The sequence below is a fragment of the Hydra vulgaris genome, chromosome 12 (assembly GCF_038396675.1).
Source record: "Hydra vulgaris chromosome 12, alternate assembly HydraT2T_AEP".
Classification (NCBI taxonomy): Eukaryota; Metazoa; Cnidaria; class Hydrozoa; order Anthoathecata; family Hydridae; genus Hydra; species Hydra vulgaris.
Window position 1 is genome coordinate 25,378,350 of NC_088931.1, and position 20,318 is coordinate 25,398,667.

At 29.4% G+C, this 20,318-nt stretch overlaps 1 protein-coding gene across 1 annotated transcript in view; it reads left to right on the top strand.

Moving 5' to 3' along the window:
• Nucleotides 1-13,786: 13,786 nt before the first annotated feature.
• LOC101241040 (solute carrier family 25 member 36-A) overlaps nucleotides 13,787-20,318 on the top strand; it is a 55,382-nt gene continuing 48,850 nt past the window's right edge. Inside the window, exon 1 of the mRNA XM_065812683.1 lies at nucleotides 13,787-14,031. Within this exon, the coding sequence (XP_065668755.1) occupies nucleotides 13,979-14,031 (53 nt within the window). The 5' untranslated portion in view covers nucleotides 13,787-13,978. The remainder of the gene's footprint in view (nucleotides 14,032-20,318) is intronic.

Sequence of the window (20,318 nt, forward strand, 5' to 3'; positions counted from 1 at the left end):
AAATTCAAATATTAAAATGTTATTAAAAAAAAAAACGGCTAAGCTACAAACACTCATTTAAAAACAAAAAACTTAAAAATTTAATAACGTTTTTAAAGCATATGTGAAAAATCTAAGAAAAATTTAAATCAACATCTACTCAAGCGTAGTCTATATTAAAAAGAGTTTCTGCCTACGGTAACGTTACAAATATTTTTTTAGTAAACTTTGCTTTTAAAATTTCAAGTGAAAAAGATAAAATCGATCCATTTATAAAATGGGATTTTTTATGTTGTGAATATTAGACATTAAAATATACACTACCGTTCATAATTATTCGAATGGCATTTTCTTTTTTTTTCTTTTTTTTAATTTTTTTGTTCTTTTCTTAAATATTCAATTAATTTATACAATAAGATAGCTAAGATAAAATTGTTATACAATAAAAAAATGTAACAAAATATACAGGTATAAAAATAATAACAAAACAAAAAAAAGAACATTATATTAACATGAAATATAAAATAAAAAAACAAAACAATGTCGTATTAATAATTAGCGAGAACATAAATTTCGTAAAATATATAAATAAAAATGTTATTTATAAAAATGCTATTTTTTATTTAACAAGTTTACATGTTTATTTTTGCAGTATTAGATAGTATTTAAGTATTTTGGTTAAAATACATTAGTAAAGATCATAAGGATAATACAAATGTTTAATAATAAGGATAATACAAGATTCTTTGTCTGAAATAAAAAAATTGGCGAATTTATGATAAAATAGTACGCACTATTGACTGTAAAACATGGTGGGTGTAGTGTTAAAGTGTTGGGCTGTTTTGGTTAGAATGCCATAGGTGAAAATAGAGGGAGTAATGACAAAAGTAGTTTACTTGTACACTTAAAAAATTATGCTACACCTTCGGAAAGATGGGTTAATGAGAAGCTGTGGAAAGCATGGAAAGATGGGTTAATGAGAAGCTATTCATTTTTTCAGAAAAAAATGACTCGAAGCTTAAGTCTAAAACATATTTTTTTTTAAATTGTTCAAGTTTTTTGACTAAGTTCGAGAACGATCGAATATTAAATAAAATGATTTAGCCTTTCCAATCACAAGATCTCTCTCCTATTCGATTTTTATGGAAGGCATTAGTTTTTGACATTTATCAAATGTCAAAAACTAATGCCTAATGATGCATAAGATGTGGAAAAAACTTAGTTAGTGGCGTAGAATTGACTTCGACAAAATGGATAAGTCGTAAAGTAGAATGTCAAGAACATGTATAGCGGTTATTGTCGCTATGGGTGATTAAAATTCAAGTAAATTATAAAGTTATCTAATCGGATTTTATATTAATTTTTTTGTAAACCTAATTAGATTTTATTTTTACTTTTTCTCACAATAGCAAGTAAAACTATGATATCGAAAAAAACGACCATTCGAATAATTATGGACGGTAGTGTATATACAACCATTTTATTGTATTCGTCACTTTGAGTGGTCTTGATGTTTTCCGAAAAGAACATAAATTCTTTTAAAAACTCTATTCTAAAAATATCCTAATATAAAACTTTTGTAATTTTATTTCAGGATAAGAAGTATAGTTATGTGAAAAACTAAACTGACAGAAACCAAGAGATTTGTAACCATGGTATGCGCGCAAATGCTCACGAGTTAAGTTTATTGTTTGTAAGTTTTTCTATATCTAACAAACGTTTATCCATAGCACAGTGAGGCAGATCAAAATAAAAACAAAAAAAATCACCAAATTAATAGTTAAATGTGTGGTAAATATAGTATAGATCAAAATAGGAATTTTCAAAAATGGAACTGAAAACTTTTTTTGCATCCACTAAATACTTGTATAACGCGAGGTTCGTTTTCAAACGCGCGTTATGGAGCTACAACGAATATACTTTTCTTTTTTAAAATTTAGGTTTTATGATCTAAAAATTTATTATTATTTAAATCAACACAACAACGCGTAAAATATTATAAGGATAGCATGTGTGCTATTTACATTTTCTACATCAACCTTTACTGTTTCAGAAAAAAATCTGGTGTTGCATATCATTTCAATTTGTTTTTAGAACGAGTACCATCTTTAACTTTTTTTTTTAGGTGCTCCAAGAAGTTCTTACGGTCTTATAACAGAGCACCGCGGAAGAGCATTTAAAAGAAAGTTTGCGCCTCCTTTCTTACCGATGTTGTATAACTTGCCCAGAGGTGGCGTTGAACCACGGATCTCTAATTTCTGAGGCTTGATAACCACTGCGCTATGACTGCTGCTTAATTTAATTTTTCTGGGAACCAAAAAATCGATGTTTTTTCCCATTCGAGTAACACCATCACATTTAAAAGTTCTTTTCAAAATATGAAATAAGGGGCTGTCCATTAACTGTCAACAAAATAGGAGGGAGGGGGGTCTGGAAATTTTTGACAAGCGGGAGGGGGGAGGTCAAGAAAAGTTGACGTCAACAACGTTACTTTTTTAAATAAAGTTAGTTAATTCGTTACTAGTCATGCATACTAACGTAGATACTAGTCATGCGTACTGGCCGAGAAAAAAGGTATCAAAACGAGACTTTTACATGGCAGGATCAGACGACCTGCCACTTGCAATCAAAGTTACATAGTTAGAGAGAGATCTTGGAGTTCTTATCTCAAATGATTTTAAACGTAATGCTCAGGTTTTAGCAGCTGCAGTGAACGCTAACCGCTCCTTAGAGAGGCTGAAAAAAACTATTCGCAGCCGTAGTTTTTCACTGTGGAAAGAAGTGTACACCGCGTATGTTCGTCCTCACCGAAAGTACGCTGTCCAAGCGTAGCCACCTTACCAACGGGCAGACAGAAGTGCTAGAAAAAGTTCAAAACCGTCCTACAAAAACCATTTCTGAGATTAAGCATTACACCGTCGAGCAGCGAAGATGTTAGGTCTTCCAACACTTGAAGAAAGAAGAATAAGAGGTGATTTAATTTTGATTTTCAAGTTCATACGTGGATTTGATAAAATAAACTTTCACGTATTATTCAATCGTCCTTCGTCGTCAAAGTATATTATGCGTGGTCATAATTAAAGATTTGCTCAGCAAAGAGTTCTCAATTGCATGCCAAAAGAAAGATTCTTTACGAACCGTGTCGTGTTGCAGTGGAATACCCTGCCCCAAGTAGCAATTGACGCGACATCCGTCAACATTTTCAAAAATCGACAAGATGAACATTTAAATTAGTTAAAAGAGAACTTTTAAACGATAACTGGAAATAAACTCTCTTTACATGTGTTTCAAGTATTCTATTATGTTCTTAAAGTATGGTACTTTTGTCGCAGGTGTGCTCAAGTATCTTAAGACTGTTAGTATAGAGGTGTCTGATGCAGCACATCTTTGTTGGTAATTTTATCATAGCGAACACTTATGATTTTTCAAAAGTCTATAAATTTATTACGAATTGTTGATAAATATTTTAAATTATTGACCACTAAAATAAACTAAGCTAAACTTAAAAAAAAGAAAATTAGGCAGCGTTTGTAGTCTTGTGTTACATACTCACCTAACCTTTAGTATTTTAATGACATTTTCTATATTCTACTTTTTTTAAACTGTGCTGTGCTTTAAAAATACCGGACGCATACAGAACTAAGTGACCACACGCGAGATGTTTACTCGTAACACTAATATTTTTTCAAAGTTTGTGTTTGTTGGCCTAATGTAAAAGCAAATAAATATTTATGTAAGTACATAATCTACATTATATAATTTAAATGTTTATACCAGAATTGGCAACCTGCTGTTTGCAAGCAGGTTGCCGACCTTGGTATAAACATTTAATGCTAAAGTTTCAATGTTATAATGCGACTCTCCAGCTCCATGCACAAATACTATTATAATATTGAAAACTGTAATAATAATATTGAAGATGTTTATCTTTGTTCTTTTAAATTCCACAACTGGAACGATTTTTTTTATTATTATCATAATACCGACTTGCAGTTCTTCGATAAATTGAGTGAATTTAATTTTTTTTACCTTCTATCATGCACAGAAAGAAGTTTAAACCAATAGTTGAATGTAGTAATCACTTTTACTCCTATTCAGGTTTTGTTCAGAGCAAACCTTTTTAAGTTTAAATGACTATATATTTATTAAATGTTTATAAGTTAAAAGTTGAACTAAGTTTTTTTTTCTAAACATTTTACTGTTAAGTTGTAAACTACTACTATTTAAAAATATTTAATTTTTTTCATACTTTTTTTATTTTACATAAGAAAGAGGGGGGGGGGGGTAAGTTAATTGTTGAGGTAATTTTATAGGGACGTTCTCTGAAAGTTTGACAAGTTGTTGACAAGGAGGGGGGGGGAGGTTAAAATTGCCAAAAAATTGTTTACGTAACGGGTGAACAGTAAAATTTTTTAACGGTTTTTATTTTTGAATTTTTTTTTGTGCACTGATTCATTTAATGTTTCTATTTTAGAGAAACATTAAATGAATCAGTGCACTTTCTATAGCTGCTGTTGGCAAAGTTTTATGAAAATATTCTTACTATTTTGTAATCTGCATCAAAATGAAGCGTGAAAGTTTGATTGATCGTGTATTGTGATTCGCATTTCAAGGAAGATAGAAAAGTCGTCGTGGATCATTTTTTGAAAGAAAATTACCCAAGAGCAAACATTTACAGATACATTTCAATGTGGGAAAAAAGCAAATCAAAACTTCGTGTTGTTGGTTTTGGTCGAAAAGCTAAAATAATGACTAAAAACAAAATTTTCAAGTTGAAAAGCATGATTGGTGGTCGTTCAATGAAAGCATGATTGGTGGTCGTTCAATGAAAGCATGATTGGTGGTCGTTCTGGCATTTCCACTCGACAAATTGCTAAAAAGCTCAAGTGCTGCCAATCTCACGTTGTGTATACAATTCAGCAACACACAAATATTGTTTACCGAAAAAAACAGACCATTCCAGCCCGTACTCCTGAGCAAGTATCCAAGTTACAAACATGTTGCGGCAGATTGTGCAGAAAATTTTATGGGTGTGATTTCATAATTGATGATAAATCATGCTTCACATTTTCTCACTCTGATAAGAACTCAAACGTTGGGTATTGGTCAAGCAATCCAAAAGCAGTTTCTTGTGGTGTGAAATACAAGTCCAAGGCAAAGTTTCAAAAGAAAATTCTTGTATAGTTAGCTTTTATTAAAAAACATCATCCTGAGGGTAATTTGGTTTTTTGGCCTAACTTAGCTTCGGCTCATTACGCTAAATCAGTGACAAGCCACTTGATCTCAAAAAACATCACTTTTGCACAAAAAGCCGATAATCCTCCTGCAGTGCCTGAATTTCGTCAAGTTGAGAACTTTTGGTCAATTCTGAAGGGAATGGTTTATAAGAAAAATTGGCAGGCTACTTCAGTTGATGAATTAAAACAACGGATCAAGTATTGTTTGAAGAAAGTAGATGTAAAAGCTGTACAGAATATGTGTGGAGGGGTGTATCGAAAGCTTGGTTTTGTAAGACGAAACGGTGAAACAAGTCTTATGCAACTTCAAAAACAAAATATTTGATTATAAACCTACGAGCTGTTTTTTATTTTATCAAAAAATATTGATCCACTGCAAAGTTAGAGCGTTACAAAAAGAATCTCAAATTTTATTGTTCACCTGTTAATTAATGGACAACCCCTAAGTGCTTGTTTTTTACTTTTTGAAGTAGCGATGTTTGTTTGATAAATCTGTAATCTTGAGTTAATTGCTTTTTTCACAAACTCTGTTTCACAAACACAAACTCACAAAACACAAACACAAACACAAACACAAACACAAAGCTTTTATGCTTAAATGGTAATTCTTGTCTTAATGAGCAGACAAATCATTGCAATCAATAACATTTTTCTTACCAAATTTCTTCGAACTTTAAAAAACTTTTATTTGTTCTCCAAAATTTTCAAATTTATTTTTAACTTAGAAATAAAAATCTCTAAAATCAGGAAAATTCATTTCACCAAGTTTATTACACAGAATTCAGAAGTTTTACTATACTCAATAAGGATTTTATTAAATCTTTCATTATCGATTCAATTTTGTCAATTCTAAAAAATAGATTTCAACTTCTAATTTTTAACTCTTAGCTAAAACACAATAACTAAATGTCATTAGGCTTAGACGTAAAATATTTATTAAATTTCTGAAGAAATATTTTTTTAAAATTTTGAGAAAATTTTTGAAAAAAATATTTAATCGAATGTTTTTTCTTGATTTTTATGGAAAGTTTTTTTAAAAGAAGAGAAACGGGCGGAAGTCGTATTTAGCAAAACTATGCATAACTCTATTAAAAGTATCTCTTTATATCAAATAATCTCTTTAGTTATTTATTTATAAAAATTTTTTCTAACCTAATGCGTTTTTAACTTAATCTGCCTCACTCGTATAACAAAAGCAACTTTAGAATAGTTTTTATAATCGGCTTTTAGAAAAGATTTAAATTTTGGTTTCTACTGAATATTGCACGGAATATGTTAACTTCTACAAAAAATACTGAGTGTTAATATCTACATCATACCTGTCTTGCAAGTAGGCTATTTCTTTAGATTTATTCATGTTACTTGACAATAATACACGTAATTTTGACGTGTTTCTAACATGACAATATATAAACTTTCTAAATGTTGACATGTTTCTTACTAATCATCCAAAATTTAAGTATTTGGTAATCGCACTATTTTATTTTTTTAAAGGAATGGAGAGGATGTTATAACATTGGCAGCTACTAATGTCCTTCTCCCATGCCAACGCCACTGGGTGTTTGTAGGAATAGCATATTATTCATATTATAATATGAATTCATATTTTTTAAGTAAGCTTTTTAACTTTGCTTTAAAAATAAATCTATGACACAGGCAAAACGGACAGGGCTAGCATAGGGTAACAACTGCTACCCCTGTTTATTTGGCTGGGGTATTTTTTATGGGAAATCTTTGTACTTTTAAAACATTTCTTTATCAGTATATGATAGCTGGAGTTTAGTTCGAAATTTTTTTAGAGCTTCTTTAACTACAACAACAACAACAACAACAAAATCTTTGTGTCCCGCCCGTGTTTTTCCTTAGCGGCTGTAGTTATCAACTCAGATAACTTTAATGATTTTTTTTTTCACACTCACATTTAAAAATAATCCGCTATCAAAAAGCCAATTATGGTTTAATTCCTTATACATATTCCCTATATTTTAAGATGAAATCTTTTACAGAGGATGTCTTAAAGTGGATGTTTTGCAAAAAAGAAATATTTTTTATAGTTAGTTTTTTTATTTTTGAACTAAAAAGTTTTTAATATAATAATTGCATTACGACTGAATATTGCTTTTACAATATGTACCTTTTTTTCTTTTTTCTCAAAAAAGACAAATTTCGATTAAAAAATAGGCACACATTATAAAAACAATTTAAGACTATAAAACAAATATTTTGCCAAAACTAGGTTGACTAGATAATTTATAATGACAAACTAAATCAAGTTTGAAATTTATTTTTCGGCACTTTAATAAGCCCAATAATAAATAGCAGCTGTTATTAACACTGGATTCGATGTTGAGGGGAGGGGGACATTTTACTAATTGATTGCTGTAAGTTATTGTGATTGTTAACAATCTTTTTAGATCAATCTTTTTGGAGTTGTGTATTTTTATTATTGTTTCCGTAATTTATTTCTTTTTCATGTACTTTATTTCTTAATCATAATCTTAATTGAAATGCTGAAAAAACTAAAAAAGTAATGCTGAAGGTATTACTTTTCAGTTTTTATTCACCAGCTTTATCATTAACCATTACTTTTCACCTTACCATGCAAAAAATTTGTTAAAAAAACCACCATATAAACCGGTAGAAATAGCGCTTTCACGGTGGAATACAGAAACAGGATAAGATTGACATTCAGGCAGTCAAAGAATAAACAATGCAAGAAAATAGAAGTCCAAAGCAAAAATAATCAAAATCTATCAGAAAATTTTGTTTGAAAAGCAAAAGGTTTTAGCAACATCAAGGGTGGATCCAGGAATTTTTAATGTTTGAAATAGCTAACTTTCAGACTAGGGGCCATCCATAAATGACTCCCAGTCATTTATGTCAGGAGTCATTTATGACTCCCAACATAAATGACTGGGAGTCATTTATGGATGATGGAAACAATTCTTTTGCTCCTTCTGAGACATCTACTGCTTTTACCCGTCTCTCGTTTGGTTGACAGGGACAGGTGGCTCACATTTCACAATTTGAGTAAAATATTGACTTGTACGAAGATGATTGGCAATCCAACGTTGATCTTGTAATAAAAGGCTCCTTGATTCTAGCTCTGATTTGTCTGGATCAATATACTCTGAAATGGTTGGATAACCGTCAATTTGTAGATCAGACCAAATATCAGCCAAAGCCTGTCCAGCAAAACCAAAGTTCTGTTTTTCTAAATTTTCATCTATTGTCCTGCCTGATTTAAAAAGATATGTTGGTAATCATAGGTTAAAAATTATATTAATATTTTTACAAATTAACTTTTGTCAATGTAATTACCTTGAGAATCAAGATGAGTTCCGTAATGTTCGTGCGGAAGAATCACCCCAGATAATTCTTTACTTAGAGGTGCCATTCGTCGCTCAGCTCTGTTGAATGCACTGCGACCTGGAGCGTTCGTCATGATGAAAAGAGCGTCAAGGTTATTCTTCAAGAAATGGTAAATCCTGATTTCAATTACTTTCTGGTATCTGGGATTTTCGTCGGTTTCTCTATCGACGCTAAACACAACGATAGGCTTAACCATATTAGTTTGAGGATCTCTGGTAATAGAGTCAAATTCTTTGATATCCAAGAGCCGCTGAAAAACTAATCCATGAGCAAAGGCGGTCGAGGATGCGTGCTTTCTTGATCGAACAGCAATTTAGGTAGGTCCAGAATAAGTAACAGCATCTGTTTTTCCGAGACCATCTTTTTTGATCGTAATTCCAACGTATACAGACGGTATAAGCTTGTGTTTAGCAGCCACGACTCAGTCGTGGTCCGGGAGAGTTACCCGGTACTCCAAATGCATCAACAACGGCGCCTGTTTTTCGGCTGCTGTGATTCCAATTGGCACCCTAGCCTTGTCGTCTTGGCTAATGAAACACACTTCATCTGGCCCTAAAATAGAACAAACTTCTTCCACATATTTTTTAGTTGAACTGCAAAAGAGTCCGTCAACATGTTTTAAATGAGATTCATTCTGAGGACTGATCAATCTAACACGGACTGTTTTGACGTGCCTTTTACCTTCTAATGTTTCGTAACTTCTCAGAAGTAGACGAGTATATAGCTCTTGCTGATTGCAAATCCAATTTTGTTCATCTCGGATGTCAATTTGTCGAGAGTTTTAATGCTCTTAATAATAAAGAAATATATTTGGATATAATTAACTTTTTTAAAGAAAATGGGATTTATTTCGTAAATTATATTGAAATAAAATCTTGAATTTAGTTGTTAACATTTCAAGAATATTTACAATAGTGCAAGTACTAATTAAGAGTAAAATTCTAACAAATACAATATTAACAAACATAGCTAAGCTATCATTACCCGAAGAACCTCTGACCGACGTCTTTCATCAGCGGACGAACCATGGAGAGCAATATCCATAATCGCCTTCAAAAGAAGAGGTTGATCTACTTCTAATGACGGTCGACCAGATTTCTTTTTCATTTTTAGTTTTTTTTTGACTTCTGGATGCTCTAAGCAGATTTCCTCTATTCTAGCTTTTTTCAGTTCTCTAGTTTTCTTCTGTTGAGCTTGATCATACTTTTTTTTGGCCAGTTCTTTACATAGATGAGCTAGTTTCTTCTTTTTCATTTTCAAACCATCCTCTCCAGCTTCAGCAATGAATCCACTTCTCTTTCTAGTCTTGAGTCCAGCAACTTCACAATTTAAAGCTGCAATCTCAGAATTGAGTCGATCTTGAGCCACTGTTTTTGCATTTTTTTGATTTTTTGTGGTCAACAAACTTAAAGTTAATGCACTTTGTTAATTATCAATAACAGATCGCTCATTGGTGGGCTCAACAAACTGTGAGGAATTCTTGTCAAATTCAAGTGGAGTATACGTGGGGGCAGACTGTTTTGGAGTATTAGCTCAAAATGATAATTGCGTGCTCTTGAACTTAATTGCCTTTTCATTAAATAAATTGATTAAATACATTACTCTTGATTCAAGATCTTTATGCACTAGTTCCTCTAATTTTAATGAATTCCATATACTATGGACTTCTTTCTGGATATTAGCCTTTTTTTTTATCGGGATAAGCATTTCCATAAGAGACCATCAATAAGTTAAGTAATGCAGTTTTATGCATATTTTAATATTGATTTTTTTAGTATTGTTTACATCATAATCAGAATAATGATTTTGCTCATCGTTAGTGCAAGCTTTTTAAAAGAGTTTCTTCAATCCGCTAAGGAGAAATTAGCGTTTCGAAATTTCAATAGACTTTATGTGTTTGCATTGCATCACGTTTTACAATCAACTAGAGAGCAATTAGAGTTTCGTATTTGAAACAACGACAGGTTAATTTCAAAAAATGACAAATTTATGAGTTTACTTTTATGAGTTTACTTTGAACCACATTTTATAATCCGCTAGGGAGCGAATAACGATTGTGAATTTTATATACAAAGAGTTAATATTTTTAACTTAATTTGATTCCCAGTCAAATGGTAATATATTAATAAAACGATAGTAATTTTTATTTTACGTTAGTAGTTGTTATTTTTTTAATGTCTCTGGGAAACTTATTATATTAATTTATAATATTACATTATAAACAATTAAATAAAATATAATATCAAATTCCCCGCATTTAATATTAATTTCCCCACAAACAAATCATCATTTCTATACCATTTAGTAGATACAAATACCGTTAAAATTTGCTCATTAAAATTAAAAAAATAATTTAAATTGACATCATTTTGGCCTCAACACCCCCTCCCCATTGTAAATATATGTCAAACTTTCCAGCACTCCCCCCCCCCCTATATTTACTAACATCATTTAATGGATGACCCCAAAGGAACAAACTCCAACATTTATATATTTATACTTATGTAAAATTAGGACGCTTTGCAAAAAATTGCAATGAGTCTGGGAACATAAAAAGCCCTAAAATATTGACCACAACTGCCCTAAAAATTATTTTCTACTGATTTTAGATAAATTTATATTCCTTGAAAAGTTCTAAATTTCCTTCAATAATCTCTTAGCGTTCAAAAAAAAATGACTATTTCAAGTTTGAACTCCCATTGAGACTTTTTTTTGAATTTGAGAGGGTTAAATTTGAGAGGGCTACAAATTTTATTAGGCCGTAGTTTTTGAACGCTTTGAGATTTTGGTATGATATTTAGAATTTATCAATGAATTTATATCTGTTTGAGAATATTTACAAAATTACTTTATCAATTTGTTGTTCACACGTTTAGGGGAGTTGTGACCAAAATTTTAGGGCTTTTTTGTTCTCACGCTTTAATCATCGCAATCTTTTGAAAAGCATCGTCATTTGACATAAGTATAAACATATTAATATTTGGAATTTGTTCCGTTTCTGGAAGTCAGCTATCTTAAAATCGTAAAATGCCGAATCCACCCCTGAACATGGGTAAAAAATAATTGGGACAAAAATTGAAGATCTTGTGTTGCTTGATTTAATAAGTTTATTTGGTTATATTAATTATTAAAATTTTTTTTAAGACCTGTACAAAATATGGTTTATGTTCTGGTGGAGCGTTCAAGCATAGAAATAGGAAAATATGACATAAGAACATAAAAAAAGTTTTCAGCAGCACTAAAATCATAACTAATATCTTTGTTGACTGATCGAAGATAAACAATTTAGATAATCAGATATTGCAAAGAATGAACAAATGTAAAAACTCGCAGTGACAACTATGAAGTTAATGAAAGCGTCAACATCTTCTGATATCTTGCTGGCATTTGTAAAAGATATTCTTTTGAGGAGCAATTTAGAATATGCTACAGTTGCTAGGAGATGATCATCAGTTACGTAATACTAAGCAATAAAACGGCAAAATTTATTTAGATAGCAAGCTCAATACTCTTATTGAATGGAACAATACAATAAGCTAATTGTTAAGAATACGCACCCAATATGATTACAATTATCATTGTAGTTGGCGTATTCCAGCGCGTTTACCTTGTTCAAACAAACCCGAAGGGGGTATATCACAATCGCACAATAGGGCAAATAAGGACAAAGGGACATATCACGTATCAAAATTGCACAATCGCACAAAGGAACATATCACAAATCGCATGATTTTGAATCAGATGAATACAGATATTATGAATGAAGTTTTATGTCAATGAATAAATATACAACATTAACAGAAGCAGTACAAGTGGTATAGGAAAAGATTGGAAAACTATGTCCGTATAAACTGAACAGCCTTCAGAGGGACAAGAAAAAAACTACAGATAAAAGAGCACAAATTAAAGGTTTATTACTTCAGTTTTATCCGTAATAAACACTTTTTGAACTAAAATCCTTTTCAAATGATTTCTATTTTGGAGGCTATATCGAAGCAGTTACAAGAGAATAATCAGACAGGTTATGTGTACTGCATTAGAAATACATCCAAGAGGTTTACAGAACTTTAATAAGATAAGGAATTTGATAGAATTTTAAAAGCGGCAAAAAGATTATTGCAAAACAGATTTTTTCATAAAATATTACTTCATTAATAACAGAGAAGCTTACGTTGAGCGGTGCAATAACTGGTTAAGCTAATTCAGTAAAAATATTGGCCAGGTGCAAACTGGAGGCAACCACCTGAACAGCATTGTGTTTGCCAAGATATAAAAAGAAATTAGACAAAATTAATATTAACAAACGCAGAAAAATTTGTTAACACAAATCATTCATGTTAACATTCATGTTATCATTCAATGAATGGTAGTAGACACTTTTAGACAAAGCTAAGAATGGCATAATGAAATATGTTGCCATCTAGCAAGTAACTAGCAAGAAACAGTCAACTTATTCGGTACCTACTGTTTAATAGCATTCCTATAACCATTAATGTTAATTTCATTTTATGACATTCTATTTTTTATACGGAGCACGGAAGAATTAATTAAAAGTTTCATGTATGTTAGGTATAGTGTATACCAAAAATTTGTGTTGCTATTTTAAATTTGTGTTTGCTATTTTACAAGTGTCTTTTTATTTTGGTTTGCCATCCCTGCTTTTAAACCATTCCAGCGTGCTTGCTATGACTAAATATTAATTAATTTTGTGTTTTATTCTTTTTTTTTATTTGTATAAATTTATGCTGTATACGTTTGTTATACTATAAATGTTACATGCAAAAACTTATCATCTTGACTTATCCAAGAAATATATATAGCTAGTAGTATCTAAAGAGGTTTGGGAAGAGGTAAACTACGAGATAACTTCCTATTTAATATTTTTTAACTTATGCCAGTAGAACCTTATTGAAGAATCTATTTTTTACTTGAGGTGTAGTTGGGATGACAAATTTTGTCTACAGTGCCACCATTGTATTCATAAGAGCATCATTTATTTGATCCACAATGATAGTATTGCATTGAAAACCTCAGCTCGAAAACAAGAAAAATATAAATAATAATAGATTGAATTAATATTTTCAAAACGTATTTTTTATTAGGGCAGAATTTTTTAGATAAGATTTCCAATGTCAGAAGTCATGTTCTTATTGATTTAATGGCACGTGATGATAAAGTTCATTTACCGAAATCAAGCCGAAAAAATGTGGATGCTATAAGAATATCGCATCAATTTTGTAAACAAAAATAAATAATCACACTGTATATATTTTATAAATATATTTAGTATTATTCTAATACTAGATTTAAAAATTTAATTTTTTTTAACAAAATTTTGGGTTATGTGAAACTTAAATTCAACTTAATTATATAAACCATAACTTAATTTCATGGATTACAAAGAATGCAGAAGTTCTACGATAATCAATTTTATTGCTGGAGCGTAAGTTAAAAATTGTAACAAAAAAAAATAAATAATGACAATAAGTATAAATAATTTGCTAAAAATTTATGCTATATTTATATATTTTATAGTCCTTTTTTTTTAAATATATATAAAGTCTTTAGAATCGAAAAATCTTGTTAAAAATAATCTTGTTATAAAAGAAAACAACTAATTTCCACTCATACAAAATTAGATATGCAAAATAACTTAATAACTCTATAATTATTAAAGCAGCGATTGGCATTATCTTCTTTTATTTATGTAACAATTTTCTGCTTGATATAATTGTTTTTGATAAATAAAGACCATGTTATGATTTTTTATTAACAACATTTTGACACTTTTGGACTTTGATTTAACAATTGATCCATTTTGAATGCCCTAGTATACTTCGTTACATCCTGTATTTTTATTTTTACAACAGTTTACTGAAATTTGTTGAAATGATCACAAAAAGCTATGCAACATTTTGTAAAGTTTCCCAAATAGTTAGATAATATATTGTTATATGATTCTCTATAATTTGTCTAACAATATGTTTATGACATGGGTCATTTAGTTTTGGAAAAAAAAAATTAAAAAAATTAGTAAAATTAACCTCAGCCCTGATTTTTCATAATTTAAAAAAATGGTCACTCCAAAATAAATATATAGAATAACTATATATTTAACAAGCCTGCTTTATTACTTCTACTTGGTAATGGTTTCTGAAACTTTTTATGACATCAGAACTTTCCAGATTTTTCTCCAAATACCAACAGCTCTTTACTACTTTTTATAACGTTCTAGAAATTTTTTTGAACTTCCAGAGCTTTCTGGAAATTTGGCAACTTTTTAATTTTTCAGAACAATCTAGAGCTTTATAAAACAATTAAAAGCGATATAAATATCTAATATTTATCTAACTGTTTATATAAAGCGTAAAATGTTGTCAAACAAATGAACTTACTTTCTATTGTTGTTAAAATTAGTTGTTAGACAGGGTTCCCACTCCTCCTTAAAAACCTTAAATATCCTTAAAAAAAATAATCCTCCTTAAAAATCCTTAAATATCCTTAAAAAAAGGTAAAACTTGACTACTCTCCTTAATTTCTCCTTATTTATTTTTATTTATCAATCATCTAGGAAATTTTATTAAAGTGAAGGATTATACTTATTAATAAAGAAGAAAATGTATAGTTCTTTGATAGTTTGCAAACCTATATTTTGAATATATATATATATATTTATATTTATATATATATGAAATAATATATTAATTTATAATAATTTTTCTGTTTATATTTAAAATTTATTGAAAAAAATCAAATTCTGTTTCCAATGTAACTGTTTTCTCCTTAATTCCTCTTACTTTTTCTTTCAAAAAATTGTTGTTCGCGACCAAATCTCCTTAAATATAAGGAAAATATCTCCTTAAATCTCCTTAGAATCCTTACTTTTAGCCTCAGTTTTAAAAGTGGGAGTCCTGTTATAATGCAACTCAAACTCTTTACAGTGTAAAGAGTTTGAGTTGCTTATAACTATCATGGAAAAGCATTTAATTAAGATATTTACGCCTTTTTCCTTACCAATTTTGTTTAACTGGCCAGATCTGTCATCGAACCTTGGAGTTCTTTGTTCTGAGCCAGAACTCTAACCACTGCACTATGGCTGCTATTATATATATAATCATATTGATCTGGGTGTACAATATATATATATATATATATATATATATATATATATATATATATATATATATATATATATATATATATATGTATGTATGTATGTATATATAGCATGTTTCACATCAAATATATATATAAGCAAAGCTTGACAAATTATTGAAGATAATGATAAATGTGTAAAAAAGGAAAAATACGATGCCCTCATTAAACTGTTTGAACTTTCTAACATAAGTAATATAAGATCGAATTCAAGAGCCATTCTACCTATCTTTATCATTCTCATACCTACATAGTATTTTGTTTGAATCAGCAGACTTTTGGTTTATATATATATATATATATATATATATATATATATATATATATATATATATATATATATATATATAAATTAGTAAAAAACACTTATCTAACTGTTATCTTCTACTTTAAGTTTCAACATTGCTGGATCATCAGGAAGAGAACTCTTCCTGATGATCCAGCAATGGTGAAACTTAAAGTAGAAGATAACAGTTAGATAAGTGTTTTTTACTAATTTATTATTGCTCTGTTCTTTAAGAACATTGAGCACTTTTTATATATATATATATATATATATATATATATATATATATATATATATATATATATATATATATATATATATACATATATATATATATACATATATATATATACATATATATATATATATATATATATATATATATATATATATATATATATATATATATATATATATATATATATATATATATATATATATATATATATATATATATATATATATATTGTACACCCAGATCAAGGGTACCACAAGTCAAAAAGTGTCAAACTTAAAAATTAAAGTTTTAAGTTTTCAATATTTTTTCCAACTAAGAGTGCCATTTGTATCTGTCATTTTGGAAATATTCGTTTTAGACTTGTAGCATTTTGTCACCATATGTACAACACATAACATACTATCAAATGACATTCATAACTCAATATCCATAATTTTTGACTTGTGGCACCCTTTATCTGGGTGTACGATATATATTTTGTTCTATCTACAAATGTAATAAATAAAATGCTTTTTCTAATAGTTAAAATAAATACAAAAAAAGTTATATATAAATAAATACAATGTTCTATGTAGTATAATATAGTATATTATATCAGGTAGAACATTGTATTCATTTATATATATATATATATATATATATATATATATATATATATATATATATATATATATATATATATATATATGTATATATAAATATATACATATATATATATATATATATATATATATATGTATATATATATATATATATATATATATATATATATATATATATATATATATATATATATATATATATATATATATACAAGGAGGTGTACTGTCTCCTCTTCTATTTAATATATATATTAACGATCTTAGTGTTTTACTCAATAAAACTACCGTAGGCTGTTGCTTGGGTCCTTCTCTTGTTAACCATCTTCTTTATGCTGATGATATTGTCCTGTGTGCACCCTCAGTCAAAGGTCTCCAGATCTTACTTGATTTATGCTCCAGTTATGCTGTGAAACATGATATAGTTTATAACAATATTAAGTCTCAAATAATGTTTTTTGAAATTTATAAACCCCTTATAAATAGCCCTCGTTTCACATTATCTGGCATGGTTCTCACATACACTAGTCAATATAAATACCTGGGTCACTTGATCTCAAACGATATGCAGGATGACAAAGATATTTTAGAACAGGTGCGCTCTATGTATGCTAAAGCTAACCTCATCCGTAGAAAGTTCAGCTCTACACAAATACAAACAAAGATCATGTTATTTAATGCCTTTTGCAGCCCTATCTATGGATGTCAGCTGTGGTATCTTTGGAGAAAAGACTCATTCCATCGCCTATGTGTTGCATTTAATAATGCACTTCGCTTGATATTAAAAAAGCCACCATGGAACAGTGGAAGTGAATTATTTGTGAAACATGGTCCCCATTCACTTAATGTTGTTATTCGCAAGCAACAATACTCCTATTACTGCTGCAGAATAGTGAGAACCTCGTCATAAAAGCTTTTGTTAACTCAGACAGGTTCTTGCAGTCTCCACTGATGTTTAAATGAAGAGCTGAGTTATATTCACTTTAATTTATTTTCTTATCTTTATTTTATTTTTTATTTTTTTTTCTTATCTTCATTTTATTTTTTTAATTTTTTTTGGGTTTTGTTTATATTCAAGTGCGTTAGTCTTTGTTTTATTCTAATCCACTTTATTTTACCCATTGTATATTTATTTTATTGGGTCTTGAGCCTGTCAATAAATTTTGATTGATTGATTGATTGATATATATGGCTGCTTAACTATCTGGTCCAAAAATAATAATCAGAAAAAAAAAGAAATGTGTCTCTAAAAGAATCATCACTATAAGAAAAATGTTATTATTGAATGATATAAACAATTAATTACAAAAACAAGTTTGATGATTACCAGTTTCTTGATTATATTAGATGAGTTTCTTGGAGCAAAAATTTTAAAGAAAAGATCATATAGTGAAAAACTTCCAAAGAAGTAACAATATTATGGAAAATCAAATTGGATTTTACATATGTTTTACATCAAATATATAGCAAAGCTTGACAAATTATTGAAAATTATTATGAATGTGTAAAAAGAGGAAAATATGATGCTCTTAAAATATTCATCATAAACTGAAATAATAACACCTCTTAGTATTTAAGGTTTTATCTATCATATGTAAATCAAACATTAGGAAATGTTAATATTAATTAATCGAAATTTGATGTGCGAATACTGAGACTCGACTTCTATTAGTTCAACTTTTTCAACTAGGGGATCGTATTTGCTAGATCGAAGATGTTTCTTCACAAACACTTTCCCCTGTTCTAGCAGCCAAGTTGGGATAAATTGCCTGCTTGAAGATCTCCACGGAAAATTGAAGAACTTCTTATGTAATGTTGCATTTATTGCAGTGTACAGTAATGGTCGTATTGAGTGTAATGCATCTTGTAGCACAATCTCTCAGTTTTCAACTGGCAGATTTCTTGATTTGAGAGCTAGTGTTGCTGTTTTCCTTATTATCCCGTTAAAGCGCTCTACCTATATGTTTCATCTTGGATTATAAGGCATTGTTCTTCTAGTTGCAACACCTCGAGTATGTATAAAATTACGAAGTTCCTCTGATTGCTGCCTCTGTCAGAATAAATATAAGCAGGGGTGCCTAACAAAGAAAACAAGTTCTTGAAACACTTTAATGCTGAAGAAGAGGAAGTATCAGGACAAGGAAAAGCAAATGGAAATCCCAAGTATTTGTCAATAATTGTAAAGATATAATGGTTTTTAGTTGATGTTGGAAGAGAGGCTTTAAAATCTACATTAAGTTGTTCAAATGGTTAGGTTGCTTTTATGAGGTGAGCATTAGGTGTTACAAAGTTTATCAATACTCTTAGCTTTTCATCAAACGTAGATTCTCTGGATAAAAAGAAGTTTTAAACCAGTGAATCCACTCTTTACTTGACATTGAAGAGTTTAGATTTGCGTCAAATCTTTCAGGACGAAGGTATTTCTCCATACGGATAACTTTTTGACTAACATTTTAACTTTTAGGCTTTAACTTTTTTTTTTTTTTTTATAGAAGTATATGATAGGTAAATTGAAATAATAACACCTCCTAATATCTAAGGTTTTATCTATCATATGAAAGTTATACAATAGAAAATGTTAATATTAGTTAATTGTAATTCCCTAAGGGACATATATATATATATATATATATATAAAGTAGTAATTATATACACAAGTTATAAAACAACACAACTCTCCAAGGGAGATTATAAGCAGTTATTTATGACATAAACTGTTTGATATTACTTAAATTAATGGTCGTTGGTTATCCACTGAAGGTCAGCAACTTTACCACCAACATGTGAAAAGCTAAGGCAGAATAGAGTACTCAACAGGTAAAGTTGCAAACAAGGAAACCATTCACCCTTCAAAGAGATGAAAGCTGACTGTTTATCAGCCTCAATATCAAAATTAATATATTATGATCAGATATCTAGTACTAGTGATTCCTTAGATTGTGAATATGAAGGAGATAAGAGAACATGTCCAACAATCAGAAAATAAATTATGATAAATTATGTCAAATTAAGATGTCTCAAAGTGATATTTACTGGAGTATTAACAAATTAAGCTGCTATAATCTGCAAGCATTTGTCACATAACGACATCAGTATTCTCTAAGTCAAGCAGCAAATTATAAGTCATCATTCAAAAGATGTTTTTTAGAGGTTTGATAAGGTTTTAAAAATGCACATATAAAGTTTAACTGGACAATGGAGCTCTCCATTGTACAGTTTAACTTTTTTTGCGCATTTTTAAAACTTTATCATATATCAAGCCTTACTAGGAAGGGTGTGCTACCTTGCTCGTCCACGTTTAAAGTAATTTTTTAAAACTAACTGACCACGGCAGTTCGTATCTTTTAACTTATTTCAATAATTCGCGGCAAAAGCTTAACTTATCTATTTAGAAAAAAAAACAATCCTTAAAAAAGGAAACAAAATTGTATTGAAATATCAAGTTTAATTAA